We start from the raw sequence: 15,610 nt of genomic DNA on the forward strand, positions 1-15,610 counted from the left end.
CTGCTGGTGAGTCTCTGATCCACCTCTACGCAGACGACACCATTCTGTATACTTCTGGACCTTCTTTGGACACTGTGTTAACAACCGTACAGACGAGCTTCAATGCCATACAACTCTCCTTCCGTGGCCTCCAACTGCTCCTAAATACATTAAAACTAAATGCATGCTTATCAACCGATCACTGCCTGCACCTGCCCGCCTGTCCAGCATCACTACTCTGGACGGTTCTGACTTAGAATATGTGGACAACTACAAATACCTAGGTGTCTGGTTAGACTGTAAACTCTCCTTCCAGACTCACATCAAACATCTCCAATCCAAAGTTAAATCTAGAATTGGCTTCCTATTTCGCAACAAAGCATCCTTCACTCATGCTGCCAAACATACCCTCGTAAAACTGATCATCCTACCGATCCTCGACTTCGGCGATGTCATTTACAAAATAGCCTCCAATACCCTACTCAACAAACTGGATGCAGTCTATCACAGTGCCATCCGTTTTGTCACCAAAGCCCCATATACTACCCACCACTGCGACAGGTACGCTCTCGTTGGCTGGCCTTCGCTTCATAATCGTCGCCAAACCCACTGGCTCCAGGTCATCTACAAGACCCTGCTAGGTAAAGTCCCCCCCAGCAGGTATATCTTTCTGGTCACCCCCAAAGCCAATTCCTCCTTTGGCCGTCTCTCCTTCCAGTTCTCTGCTGCCAATGACTGGAACGAATTACAAAAATCTCTGAAACTGGAAACACTTATCTCCCTCACTAGCTTTAAGCACCAGCTGTCAGAGCAGCTCACAGATCACTGCACCTGTACATAGCCCATCTATAATTTAGCCCAAACAACTACCTCTTCCCCTACTGTATTTATTTATTTTATTTATTTTCCTCTTTTGCACCCCATTATTTATTTCTACTTTGCACTTTCTTCTACTACAAATCTACCATTCCAGTGTTTTACTTGCTATATTGTATTTACTTTGCCACCATGGCCTTTTTTGCCTTTACCTCCCTTATCTCACCTCATTTGCTCACATTGTATATAGACTTATTTTTCTTATTATTGACTGTATGTTTGTTTTACTCCATGTTTAACTCTGTGTTGTTGTATGTTGTCAAACTGCTTTGCTTTATCTTGGCCAGGTCGCAGTTGTAAATGAGAACTTGTTCTCAACTTGCCTACCTGGTTAAATAAAGGTGAAATAAAAAATAAAAATAAAATAAATTGTGCTCCAATGATGCCTTCTTAAATTGCCACTGGAAGGATTAATAAAGACTGTATGGAATTGAATGTCATATATTATCGACTGTAGCAGCCAGTAGTCTCCTCACCACTCAAAGTCAGCCTCGGTGCATGGACAGGAGTCTGACATCTGGGGGATGTAATGATCGCTGGTTTTGACACATCTGGTGTCGGGCTTCAGATTCTGAAAGATTCTCTTCACTCCCATAATGCAGACTTTACCCTGTGAGAAATAATGTATTATTTGAAATAATTAACTACAACATTTCAGAATTTACTTTATTTTTGGATGTGTCACACCCTGATCTGTTTCACCTGTCTTTGTGCTTGTCTCCACCCCTACAGGTGTTCCCATTATCCCCTGTGTATTTATACCAGTGTTCTCTGTCTGTTGCCAGTTTGTCTTGTCTTGTCAGGTCTTACCAGCGTGCTTTCCCTTCTTCCTTTTTCTCAAGTTCTGTTTCCTAGTTTTCCCGGTTCTGACTATTCTGCCTGCCCTGACCGCGAGCCTGCCTGCCGTGCTGTACCTGCCTGACTCTGACCTAATTACGAACCTTTGCCTGCCCTGACCCCGAGCCAGCATGCCGTCCTGTACCTGCCTGACCACGAACCCCTGCCTGTCCTTGACCTGCTCTTTGCCTGCCCCGTGTTTACAATAAATATCTGAGAACTGTACTATCCACCTCCTGTGTCTGCATCTGGGTCCTATCCTGAGTTGTGATAGGATGTAACAGTTTCAAAGAAAAGCCTCTGAGTGATGAAGTTCTCTTAATATATATATTTTTAAAGTACATGAAAATGTGTATAATTGCTAATTTGTTCTGAAAGTGAATACATAGAAAGTATCCATAATTTTGAGACAAATTTGAGATAGAAAATGGGTGCGATAGGACATTTCTCTTCATACTGTATTCCATTGAACTAAAGTGCCCAAAGCCATTACAAATGTACCAAAGTGGTTGCTCTTACGTCATTGTGCAGCTGCCAGGTCTGATAGTCGTCTGTGTTACACCTTCTGTTAAAGATGGCCTTGAAGTCAATTTTGACAAGCTGCCACTCAGAACGATGGCTGAAATGGCCAAATATTCTGCAAACACAAAAAGTAAAGGATGGTGAAAAATATCTGAAAAAAAGGGTTGCTAGCTAAAATGTATTAAGTGAAATACCTTTTTATCATTAAAGTGGGAGATGAAAGGTTGCCTGAGCTAACCACAAGGGATTTGTACAATGACTCAGAAGAGTAAAAAGAGAAAATAAATAAAAAGTGTCTAACTTCTGACAGCGAGTACATTTTTTCACTGTGTTTGAAACAGACATTCTTTTCAAAACGTCCATTAAACTTTCAACGCATTGGAAAATACATACTATTAACCATAGAGTATTTGTTTTGATTCTTACGTCATGATGAGGGTGTCTTCCCCTGGCTCTCCTAAGACTCCGTCTACATAGAGAGGAGAGGGGGTGAAGCTGTATTTGTTCCAGCGTTTTCCCTCATCAAAACTCAGCCTGGATGGAGAAACAACATGTTGGCTCTCATGCATGGCTCATGTGGAACCCTCACCATGCATAGAATAGATTGTACTGTAACATTAACATTAGGTGGACTTTCAGTGCTTACATAATACAGTCCATAAAACATTTATAGGCAAATGTAATTCAAATCGACAAATGTAATTTAATGTTGATGCTGTAACAGTATGCACAGAAGTTGAATGTTAAAGGAAACAATACCAGATATGTCTGATGGGGAGAGGTGTGTGTCGAATGGCCACTAGGGCACCACCCTGGTTAAGAAAGAGGACACTATACTCCTCCTCAAATACCTACAAACAGGACAGGATTTCATCACATTTTCAAAGGTTAGAGATGTGCATTCACGTATCCTTTTGATGAGTGATAGACTTGTATCACTATAGGCTACTGCTATTCTTCTATATCATGTAACACAGCCACATATTACATTTTATTTTTAAGTGAGAAAACATCAAATAGTATCAGCTCCTAAGAAGTTCTATGGAAAAAATAATAAAAACTTCCTTAAACCAGTATACATGGCATGTGATCAAGGGTAATGTCAAACAATATCATACATTATACATCCAGAGTTTGCTCCCTCCAAATTACTGAGTTATAAGCAGATTGATATTTTCTTCTATGTGTTGTCTTGATTTTGTGTCACATTTCAGTGGCACCTGTCTCTTTCAGTCACAGTACCTCTCTCCAAGTGTTGCCAGCATCTGAGGTGATGAAAATGCTGACATTATAGGCGGTAAGCTCGGGCCCAATGGTACCTAGATGTAAAAAGCATAGCATAGTTATAGTGTAAACACTTTCATTGTATGCCTTCTTAACCCACATTAAAATATATTTAATGCACAATGAAATAAAAATACAGATGCAAATATTCTGCCACAGGCTACAGCTCTCCTAAAAAGGGAGTATTTACTCAGCCAAAAACAGAGATTCAGAAATTCAAACCTTTTCTTCTGTATCTGTTTTTGCCAAACATCTGGCAGTCTACAGATATGCAGGCATGCTCTGATCAAATTCACAGATCAAACTGAGCTGACTAAAATGTTTTAAGCCAGAATCACAGCATTTACTTTGAGAACAGAGCTAAAAGATAAAATTGGTCTTTAAGGGTGGAAAAAGAGCAGTGTAAGAGTTGAGCAACCACTGCAAATTGTGAACCTTAAGGAGAGCGGAGATCCCTGTGGTAATTGCTAATGAGAGTAAAAATAAACAAAAGACACAGCTAAACATTTCAAATAGTGCCTACCTGATGCTACTATAATTCCTGGAGCTGATTCCTTGCTGACTATGTTTCCAGACGTGTACGGGTTGTCAGACACATGGAGATGCAGGTGTAATGAACAGTAGGGCTGAAAATCAACAAAAGAAAAAAACATAATGTGGTTTATTGACAAATCAGTTATAGGTTTTCAGATATTGGCCACTTTCAAAAGGAGACTCACCTGTACACAGTAGAGTCTGGTTCCCTTCAGATCAGTGGTGGGAGCCTGTAGAAGATGCCAGTCTCGCCCCTTATTGTAAGTGATAAACGTTTTCACTTGGCCCTCGACAACTTTATTTGACAAGAACACCCCTTTTATCCCTGCTACCTAGGAACATTGAGAAACAGACATGAAAAAAAATTAGGGGCAAAAGCTACAACTGTAAATTATTCAAAGATAAGTAAAGCTGAAGCCCTAGTTTTGAGGTGAAAGTGAAGTCTTCTGTACACAATAGCATTTCTGACAGGGAACACTATTTTGGAGAACGTTGCAGACTAGTGGTGGTCTGGGGGTAGAAGCATTTGGCCAGTCTTACAGTTTTTACCATGATGCTCCCTCCTATACTGTCTGCATTTGAGTGATGGAAACGGGGAGAACAAGCCATGGCTCGGGAGCTGGGGTCCCTGATGATCTTTTTGGACTTCCTGCGACACCTGGTGCTGTAAGTGTCCTGGAGGGTAAGCAATGTTCACCCAATCGTGCGTTCGGCTGAGAGTACCACCCTCTGTAGCGCCTTGCGGGCTGCGACAGTGGAGTTGCCGTATCAGGCTGGGATACAGCCCAAACATACACTACCGGTCAAAGGTTTTAGAATACCAACTCATTCAACGGTTTTTCTTTATTTTTACTATTTTCGACATTGTAGAATAATAGTGAAGACATCAACACTATGAAATAACACATATGGAATCATGTAGTAACTAAAAAAGTGTTTAACAAATCAAAATACATTTTATATTTCAGATTCTTCAAATAGCCACCCTTTGCCTACTACATGATTCCATATGTGCTATTTCATAGTTTTGATATCGTCACTACTATTTTACAATGTAGAAAATAGTAAAAAATAAACAATAACCCTTGAATGAGTAGGTGTTCTAAAACTTTTGACCGGTAGTGTATGATCTCAAGGATGCTCCTGTAGAACACTGTGAGGGCCCTCAGGGACATGCCGGATTTCTTCAGCATCCTAAAGTTAAAGAGTTGCTGTCGTGCCTTCTTCACCACGGTGTCTGTGTGGTTTGACCATTTTAGCTCCTCGGAAACGTGAATGAAGAGGAACTTGAAGCTTTTGACCATTGATGCCTGTTTCCTCCTTAAGTCCACAATCAGCTTCTTTGTTTTGCTGGCATTGAGGGAGAGGTTGTTTACCTGTCACCACGTCGTCAGAATTCATACTTTCTCCCTGTAGGCCATATCCTTGTTGTTGGTAATCAGCCCTACTACTGTCGTGTCGTTGGCGAACTTGATGATGGAGTTGGTACTGTGTGAGGCCGCGCAGTCGTGGGTGAACAGGGAGTGCAGCAGCGGACTAAGCACACACCCCTAAGGGGCCCCTGTTTTGAGGGTCAGCGTGGCTGATGTGTTGTTGCCTACCCTCACCACCTGGGGACAGCCCTTCAAGAAGTTCAGAATCCAGTTGTAAAGGGAGGTGTTCAGTCCCAGGGTCCTTAGCTTTGTGATGAGCTTGGAGGGCATTATGGTGTTGAATACTAAGCTGTAGTCAATGAACAGTATTTTCACATACGTAGGTGTTCCTCTTGTCCAGGTGGGAGAGGGAAGTTTGGAGTGCAATAGAGATTGTGTAATCTATGGATCTGTTTGGCGGTATGCGAATTGGAGTGGGTCCAGGGTGTCTGGAAGGTGGTGTTGATGTGAGCCATGACCAGCCTTTCAAAGCATTTCATTGCTACAGATGTGGGTGCTATGGGGTGATTGTCATTTAGACAGGTTACCTTGGCATTCTTGGGCAGAGGGACTATGGAGGTCTGCTTGAAACACGTAGGGATTACAGACTATGTCAGGGAGAGATTGAAAATGTCAGTGAAGACACGTTCCAGCTGGTCAGCGCATGCTCTGAGTCGCATCCTGGTAATCTATCTGGCCCTGTGGCCTTGTGAAAGTTAACCTGTTTACAGGTCTTACTCACAACGGCTACATATAGCATGATCACACAGTCATCCGGAACAGCTGGTGCTCTCATGAATGGTTCAGGTTTGCTTGCCTTGAAGCGAGCATAGAATGCATTTAGGTCATCTGGTAGGGTTGCGTCACTGGCCAGGTTGCGGCTGGGGTTCCCTTTGTAATCCGTGATAGTTTACAAGCCCTGCCACATCCAACGAGCGTCAGCGCCAGCATAGCAGGATTCAATCTTAGTCATGTATTGATGCTTTGCCTGTTGGATTGCTCGTCTGAGGTCATAGAAGGATTTCTGATAAGCGTCCGGATGTGTGTCCCGCTCCTTGAAAGCAGCAACTCTAGCCTTTAGCTTAGTGCAGATGTTGCACTAAGCTAAAATATATAGATAAAAACTCTCTTGGTAAATAGTATTATTTATTAACCTAAAGTTTATCATGAGGGATTTTCACTCAGGCGAGCAGAACCGCGAGACTTAATATTAGAGATCTCACACCAGATGATCTTAACAAAAACCAGCTAGATGTATATTATCCATGCTCTTGTTCAGCCACGACTCAGAGGAACATAGGATATTAGAGTTCTTCAGGTCCCGTTTACAGGCTAGTCTCGAACGGAGCTCGTCCAATTTTTTCTCCAGTGATTGTACGTTCACCAATAGAACAGAGGGTAGAGGCTAATTATTTATTCGCCGTCGTAGTTTCATCAGGGTGCTCGCACGTCAGCCACTCTTACATCGTCTCTTCCTTTTCTGAGTCTCTGGGATTAGGACCTGGTCTGGGGTGAGCAGTATGTCCCGTGCCGGCGACTCGTTGAAGTAGAAATCTTCCTCCAAATTGAGGTTAATGATTGCTGTTCTGATGTCCAGAACCTCTTTCGGTCACGGTGGAAACATTATGTACAAAATAAATTAATAAGATCAGTGCAAAAAATAGCAGAATTGGTCAGGAGCCCGTAAAACAGCAGCTATTCATCGCAGCGCTATTCTGTATCTAAATAGTGCCTTAAAGAAATACCATTTGTTTGTGAAAAAATGTGAATGGGATAAAAATGTGTTGATATTTGAACTTGTGCTGAGTAGGCTACCGATACTTTTTCAATCCAAAATATTCAGTAAACACAATCGCTGACATAGACTTTTGATTTAGGCCTAATACAGTTGCATAGGGCAGGACTACACAATGCAAACCTGCATAAAGCAAGCTCAGCACTATTATCCAATTGTTCCTTTCTCTGTGTCTGTGTATAGGAAACCCCCCTAGTCCTTTTTTAAAATATAATTAATTTGAACAAGTACAAGGTTTCTGCAGTTTGACAGACTTTCATCCTCCCCAAGGCCAGGAGTTTTTCCAGGAGTATTTTTTAAACCATGTGACTTGATTAGAAAAACTCTGGTCCCATCATAGCTCATATTAAAACTTTTAACAACAGATTAATCACGTCATACCGTATAAAGTCTGGAATTTCACCTGGTTAGGTTATCAGATAAGGAAAAACTACGGGTCCAATAATATTTTTTTCCTCACACCATTATGGGACCTGTGGAGCCACCTCTGGTGCAGGTTCTACAGTAGCTAAGATTGATATAATAGAAGTGAATAATGAATGTGTGTAGACCTGCCAACTTTGCTAATTTACGAATGCTTCATACAGTAACTTATAAAGTTATATCATCATTGTTACACATGGGCATGCTAGTTAATGGCTAACAAAGCTCTATACATAAATACAGATCATAAGGATCTGATCCTGTATGAGTGAATAGATGCTAATCCAGGTTTCTAACAACGCTGCATACTTGGATATTTGTAACGACGGTCGTCAGGAATGGACCAAGGCGCAGCGGGTAGAGTGCTCATAATTAACTTTAATGAAAACACTTATACAAACAAAACAAAACGATGGACGACGAATACAGACTTGAAGGCAAACGACAGCAATTCAAGTGACAACCTCCCACAAATACAAACACACCCTAATATATAGGACTCTCAATCAAAGGCAACTAGACAACACCTGCCTTCAATTGAGAGTCCACACCCCAATTAACTAAACATAGAAACAGACTAACTAGAAAGAACATAGAAATAGACTAACATCGAGCAGTGACCAAAAAACCCCGGAATACATAAATCAACTACCCTCTACATAATACACACACCCCGAACCACATAAACCAAATACCCTCTGCCACGTCCTGACCAGCCTACACTAACCAAATAATCCTCATACTGGTCAGAACGTGACAATATTGCAGTTCATCATGACTAATGTATGTGTTTGCTTGAGTTCATAACGTAGGAAATGAGGAGGAACAGCCAGGATCAGGGCTTCAACAAGACCTCCAGCTCTTACAGGGCAAGTACACTCCAGTACCATCTGGTTGAGACCTCTTGGCAGAAGTGGTAGTGTGCATACAAACAGGGATGGCAGTCTAACTAAGCCATTGCTACATACCTCATAGAGGTCTATCATGATGTTGCCCTCTGGTCCCCCACTGCTCACTATGTTCTCCAGGGCCAGAGTGAAGAAGAGTCCTCGGGCCTCTGACATGTACAGGTTGTAGGAGTCATTCTGGTGCCAGTCCTGCACTGCTGCTACCACCTGGTTATCATCTGTGCTGATTATCTGCAAGTCCTGGTTAAGGAATTATGAGTTAGGATACTATATCATACAATATAATCCAAATACAAAACTTAATTTCGTTTCAGGGCTGCAGTGGTCCCACTGGGCATAAACTGGTTGAATCAACGCTGTTTCCATATCATAAAAAATAAATCAATGTGACGCTGTTGAATCAATGTGGAAAACTGACTGGATTTTCAAAAAGTAATTTAAGTAAAAACATTTGGGGAATGTTCGTCTTTTTTTTTACCTAACTTTTAACCTAAATCTAATGATATGGTTCACATTTCTTTTGATTTCACATTGAATTCATGTTATCTGACAACTCAATAAAATGTTAGTCAAAACTAGACGTTGAACTGATGTCTGTATCCAGTGGGGTAATTCTGTACGAAACTGTACAACTATTCTATTGTTAGTATGGTGTTTGTACATCTGTTCTGTGTTGGGATTCCTCTGTGAAAGCTTTAATACATTCTTGAAATATTTATTTAAATATACTGTCTATATATATATACTTTCTATTCAATATTTGTATGTTTATTTTATTAAAGTTGGCCTTGGAAAAGCAAGAAAAGCAAGAACATATCTTTTTTAGAAGTGTTATAATATCAAAACAGTTTTTCACTGGATTCATAACAGGATAGTAGTAATACTCAACGTAATATTTCCAACCCACCTTTGGTAATATGTACTTAGGTAGCTTCATTGGGAAGAAAGCATTTCTTTTGTAAGACACATAATGGACAGGCCGGCCACCCATTGGTACCTAGAGAAACCAAGCAATTTTTATTTCATTTAGAGCAAAATTATTACAATGAATCACTGTAAATTGGGCTGACAGACTAATTATGCAATAGTCTTAGTTGTATGTTTTTATACCATACTCTCTTGGTTTATGGTCATTAATACCTACAAGTTTACTGTACATTAAGATGAACAGTTTAAGTGCATTTTTATTATGACAGAAACATTCAGAATTCCCACCTGAATGAAAACATACTGGTCCTGAACGACCAGGGAATCGGGGCTGATAAATCCAGGGAAAGGCCTGCCTTTGTTGGCCTCTGAGCAGTTCTGCAGCTTACATGTTATATACTGGGACCCTATAACAGACGGTAAATAATTGACACAATGTAACAGGAGAAAATAAGTGCTTCGGGACTATTTCATTGAGTCTAACATTAATTGCATTGATAGTAGAAAGCAGAAAAGCAGGGAAGCCAATTTCTATTTCCACTATTAACAGAGATGGAATGAGTGTCCCTGCGTGTTAGCTACAGCCAAATGAGCCATTCTCCTCAGGGACAAGACATTAACACTGGAGCCCTTAAGGAACAGACGTTCTCAACACTCCGTCCAACTTAAGAGCCCAGTCCGACCAATTGCCCCTTACATCAGGGGTTCACAAACCTTTTCACTCGCCACCCCGCCCCCCCTTCCAGCATTCGTGAACATCCTGCGCCCCCCCCCTGCGTGCGCACGGGCCATGTCTATCTCTATGGGCACAACCCCTGTTCATGACACAAACTGTTCATACCCCTCTTGTTGGTGGGGAGAATTTTGCAGTTTAAAGCTTATTTCCTGCAATTCTTCACATTTTGTTATGGGGTGCAAAGAACATTTTGCCGTTTTAAAGCAAATGTTCTTGCAATTCTATAAATTTTGCTATGTTTAATGTGTATTCATGTGATATTTGAGTGAGAAAAAAATTACAACAATATCTATGGGCTAAAAAACCTAAATAAAAAAGCATTAGCTGACATGGGCTAGTTGATCTAGACATTTCTTAGAAATTATAAATAGCTCTCTAAGGTATGCAATGACTAACATGACGAGAGGAACTGATGATGCACTACCCAATTTTGAAATTGCACCTTCTGCGTTCTAATGTACTGTACTAGAAGAACACCTGCTCTTTCTATGACATAAACTGACCAGGTGAATCCAAGCAAAAGCTATGATCCCTTATTGATGTCACTTGTTCAATCCACTTCAATCGGTGTAGATGAAGGGGAGGAGACAGGTTAAGCCTTGAGACAGTTGAGACATGGATTGTTTATGTGTGCCATTCAGAGGGTGAGACAAAAGTGCCTTTGAACTGGTATGGCAGTATGTGCCAGGCGCACCGGTTTGAGTGTGTCAAGAACTGCAACGCTGCTGGGTTTTCCATGCTCAACAGTTTCCCGTGTGAATCAAGAATGGTCCACCACCCAAAGGACATCCAGCCAACTTGTCACAACTGTGGGAAGCATTGGAGTCAACATAGGCCAGCACCTTGTAAAGCAGGGATCATCAACTAGATTAAGCCTCAGGCAGTTTTTTTTCTTGAGCGGATAGTCGGGGGCCGGAATAAAATAACAAATAATTTGTAGACTGCAAGTCTGCCCTGTTGGCTGCCAGTTGGGGAACCCTGCTGTATAGGCTGTTTAGCAGATAGAAAACGTCACTTGTGTGTGAAAATGATCCCAAGAATCCCTATAATAAAGTCCTCAAATATGATGTCCTACATGTGATGATGACTCACGTCTGTCAGAAACACTGGTCTCCAAGTGAATCATTCCTGGCTCTTTGTCCAAACCCAATTTTGACCTGTGGGGACAGGAGAGACAACTGAGGAACATAGCAAAACATCTATCCAATTATGATATGTGCATCATATGGTAAGTATTTGTGGATTTGTAGTAGTATCAGTTAGTTCATGATTTCAACATTTGTCAATGATGTGTGAATTTATCTCATGATCCAGATATGATATGTTAATTGAAGAGTATACTGAAGGTGTGCCTTGTGATTAAATAAATCATCTGTTTAACAAGATGAAGAAAGGCACGCTGAGGTCAAACTGTATGGGAAACATGAATAATCATTCTGTTTGTTCTCATCTATTCCAAAAGGATCCTGTGACAGTGCTTCGCAAAGTCATAAAACAAGTGAGTGACCAGAGATACTCATTTACAAATGTCAACCCCTTTGTTCAATCGCGCTATTAAAACATCAGCTTTCTAGAGAGGACAAAGTCATGTTGGAAAACATTTGAAGGAAGACAATGTTTGTGATTTCCATTTTGATTAAATTCAATTATAATAGGGAACCTAGCTGCATGAAACATTGATCCCTTTCTCTTTGAAAATATAACAATGACAACAAACATTTCCCACAAACATGGCCCCATCAATCACTGGGCCTGTGTGGTAATTCAAGGGGAAGGTGCCTCGGAGCCATTTCATGCTCTTTCAAAAGAGCCACGAATGGGAGGCAGTGGTTAAGTGTGGAGTGACAAGTGTGACCACTTGTTGCATTAATAGCAGCTAAGTGTGGAAGAAGATGGGTTTCACCTCACATTCCATAGTGTGTCAGTGTCTGAGACAAAATAAAAAAAAATGGACCATCTTGCTTCCCTCAGCACTCCGTAATTGTCTTTCTGCTCCATCTTTTTTTAATGGACTTTCTGTCAAATACTTCATCATCTTCTATTGGAGAACAGCAGCCACATGTTCTTAAATAGGCTCCTTCTATGTTCTTCTATCACTCTGGAAGGTATGGACTACATGCCTGCATTGTGTGAGCTATGCTGCTCGTTATCAGGTTGATGGTGTAACTCTGCCAAGTTGAGGCTACTGTAACATAAACTGCAGTATGTGGAGCAGCAAAATATTTTAAGTGTAAATTAACTGAAAATATTACCTGTATTTTGTCCTTGCTTTGTTATGTGTGCTCCGTGCTTTGTTATGATTCTGAACGGTCAGATAGCTAGCAACAATATAAAAAGCTGCCATGTAGGGAATCGTTTCAGCTAGTTTTATCGTGTTCTTGATACAATGTCTTGTTTTGATTGATTTCATTTCAATGCTATCATGGATCAAATTCACTAGCTAGCTAACCAACAACTGTAACAATGTATTTGAGAGACAACAAGTGCTCATTGTGCAAATGTATTTACGTTTTCAACAAACATTTGGAGACTAAATATAGTTAAAACATGTCAACAATCTAAGCCAACACCGTTTTCCCCCTAGTTGAGCACGTGTACAGTAAGTATTGTTGCTAAACAACCAACCAACCCGTCTATACGCACTACCTGTAAATATACTGTACCTCCATACATACTGTAAATATGTTACCAATGTTACCACAGGTTGATAAGTAATTGTAAACTAGTATGAATTCATCATATGACTAATTAAGAAGCTAATGTATTACTCAATATTGCATCCAGCTCTACTGTAGTATCATCTCCATCAGGAAATCTAAGGTCAAATATATTAACTGTTTAGAACAAGAGGCCAGTAAGGGCTTTAACTTGATGGTACATTGCTTCCACTGCATTATTCTTTTGCTCCTGATTTGGGATAAAAAGAAATTCATCATCATTTGTTCGCAAGTGACAAAGTTTGTGAAATAAGTTTTTGTCTAATGTTAGTCCCAATATTAGTAAATGTGAAATATGAACAAATTAAGGTATTCTAATTTAGTTATCCACTTTAAGAGATGATGTTGTCCTAATGGTATTATTTATCAAAACATTAAAAGCTACCTGATCACCCAAAAAGTATTGTTCTCCCTTGCATCCTTGTAAAATAAAATGATTATGTTTAGCAAAAACACATTAATATTATAATTATCTTGCAACAGGCACTACTGCATTAAGTTACTATATGTCTTGCAAATAATTTTGATTGGAGACCAGTACTAAATAAAACATTTCTTAACCTCTATGGGCTAGGTGGGACGCTTGCGTCCCACCTACGTAACAGCCACTGGCAGCCTGTGGCGCGATTTTCAAAACCGTAAAAATCCTATTACTTCAATTTCTCAAACATATGACTATTTTACAGCTATTTAAAGACAAGACTCTCGTTAATCTAACCACACTGTCCGATTTCAAAAAGGCTTTACAACGAAAGCAAAACATTAGATTATGTCAGCAGAGTACCAAGCCAGAAATAATCAGACACCCATTTTTCAAGCCAGCATATAATGTCACCAAAACCCAGAAGACAGCTAAATGCAGCACTCACCTTTGATGATCTTCATCAGATGACAACCCTAGGACATTATGTTATACAATACATGCATGTTTTGTTCAATCAAGTTCATATTTATATCAAAAACCAGCTTTTTACATTAGCATGTGACGTTCAGAACTAGCATACCCCCCGCAAACTTCCGGGGAATTCGCTAACATTTTACTAAATTACTCACGATAAACGTTCACAAAAAGCATAACAATTATTTTAAGAATTATAGATACAGACCTCCTCTATGCACTCGATATGTCCGATTTTAAAATAGCTTTTTGGTGAAAGCACATTTTGCAATATTCTAAGTACATAGCCCAGGCATCACGGGCTCGCTATTTAGACACCCGGCAAGTTTAGCACTCACCATAATCATATTTACTATTATAAAAGTTTGATTACCTTTTGTTGTCTTCGTCAGAATGCACACCCAGGACTGCTACTTCAATAACAAATGTTGGTTTGGTCCAAAATAATCCATCGTTATATCCGAATAGCGGCGTTTTATTCGTGCGTTCCAGACACTATCCGAAATAGTAAAGAAGTGTCGCGCGCATGGCGCAATTCGTGACAATAAAATTCGAAATATTCCATTACCGTACTTCGAAGCATGTCAACCGCTGTTTAAAATCAATTTTTACGACATTTTTCTCGTAGAAAAGCGATAATATTCCGACAGGGAATCTCCTTTTCGGCAAACAGAGGAAAAAATCCCAAAGGCGGGGGCGGTCGGGTCACGAGCATAAGCCCAGTGTCCCTTGATCGGCCACTTGAGAAAGGCGATAATGTGTTTCAGCCTGGGGCTGGAATGACGACATTCTGTTTTTTCCCGGGCTCTGAGCGCCTATGGACGACGTGGGAAGTGTCACGTTAGAGCAGAGATCCTTAGTAAATGATAGAGATGGAAAAGAAGTTCAAGAAATGGTCAGACAGGCCACTTCCTGTAAAGGAATCTCTCAGGTTTTGACCTGCCATTTGAGTTCTGTTATACTCACAGACACCATTCAAACAGTTTTAGAAAATTTAGGGTGTTTTCTATCCATATGTAATAAGTATATGCATATTCTAGTTACTGGGTAGGAGTGGTAACCAGATTAAATCGGGTATGTTTTTTATCCAGCCGTGTCAATACTGCCCCCTAGCCCTAATTAAGCACAAAAGTTGGAACTTGAAAAAAGAGTGTACAAAAATCTATTTAAATTATTAATGTGTTCATCAGGAGCATACTTGTATCTACTACAGTGCCTTGCAAAAGTATTCATCCCCCTTGCCGTTTTTCCTATTTTGTTGCATTAGAACCTGTAATTTAAATAGACTTTCATTTGGATTTCATGTAATGGACATACACAAAATAGTCCAAATTGGTGAAGTGAAATGAAAAAAATAATGAGTTTCAAAAAATTCTAAACAATAAAAAAACAAAAAAGTGGTGTGTTCATATGTATTCACCCCCATTGCTATGAAGCCCCTAAATAAGATCTGGTGCAACCAATTACCTTAAGAAGTCACATAATTAGTTAAATAAAGTCCACCTGTGTGCAATCCAAGTGTCACATGATTTCAGGATATATACAGTTGAAGACGGAAGTTTACATACACTTAGGTTGGAGTTCTTTTTAACAAACTACAGTTTTGGCAAGGCGGTTAGGACATCTACTTTGTGCATTTCCCAAGTCATTTTTCCAACAATTGTTTACAGACGGATTATTTCACTTATAATTCACTGTATCACAATTCCAGTGGATCAGAAGTTTACATACACTAAGTTGACTGTGCCTTTAAACAGCTTCG

General features: G+C 40.1%; 1 protein-coding gene across 1 annotated transcript in view; it reads right to left on the reverse strand.

The window, feature by feature from the left end:
- Nucleotides 1–15,610, reverse strand: part of LOC106608714 (VPS10 domain-containing receptor SorCS1-like) — a 103,958-nt gene that overhangs the window by 46,390 nt on the left and 41,958 nt on the right. The window contains exons 6-16 of the mRNA XM_014206816.3: nt 11,326–11,390; nt 9,786–9,904; nt 9,478–9,567; nt 8,631–8,810; nt 4,218–4,364; nt 4,022–4,124; nt 3,457–3,533; nt 2,974–3,065; nt 2,641–2,748; nt 2,212–2,329; nt 1,332–1,465 (exon numbers count right to left, since the gene is read on the reverse strand). Coding sequence (XP_014062291.2) covers nt 1,332–1,465; nt 2,212–2,329; nt 2,641–2,748; nt 2,974–3,065; nt 3,457–3,533; nt 4,022–4,124; nt 4,218–4,364; nt 8,631–8,810; nt 9,478–9,567; nt 9,786–9,904; nt 11,326–11,390 — 1,233 coding nt within the window. The remainder of the gene's footprint in view (nt 1–1,331; nt 1,466–2,211; nt 2,330–2,640; nt 2,749–2,973; nt 3,066–3,456; nt 3,534–4,021; nt 4,125–4,217; nt 4,365–8,630; nt 8,811–9,477; nt 9,568–9,785; nt 9,905–11,325; nt 11,391–15,610) is intronic.

The sequence above is a fragment of the Salmo salar genome, chromosome 01, assembly GCF_965601325.2.
Source record: "Salmo salar chromosome 01, fSalSal1, whole genome shotgun sequence".
Lineage (NCBI taxonomy): Eukaryota > Metazoa > Chordata > Actinopteri > Salmoniformes > Salmonidae > Salmo > Salmo salar.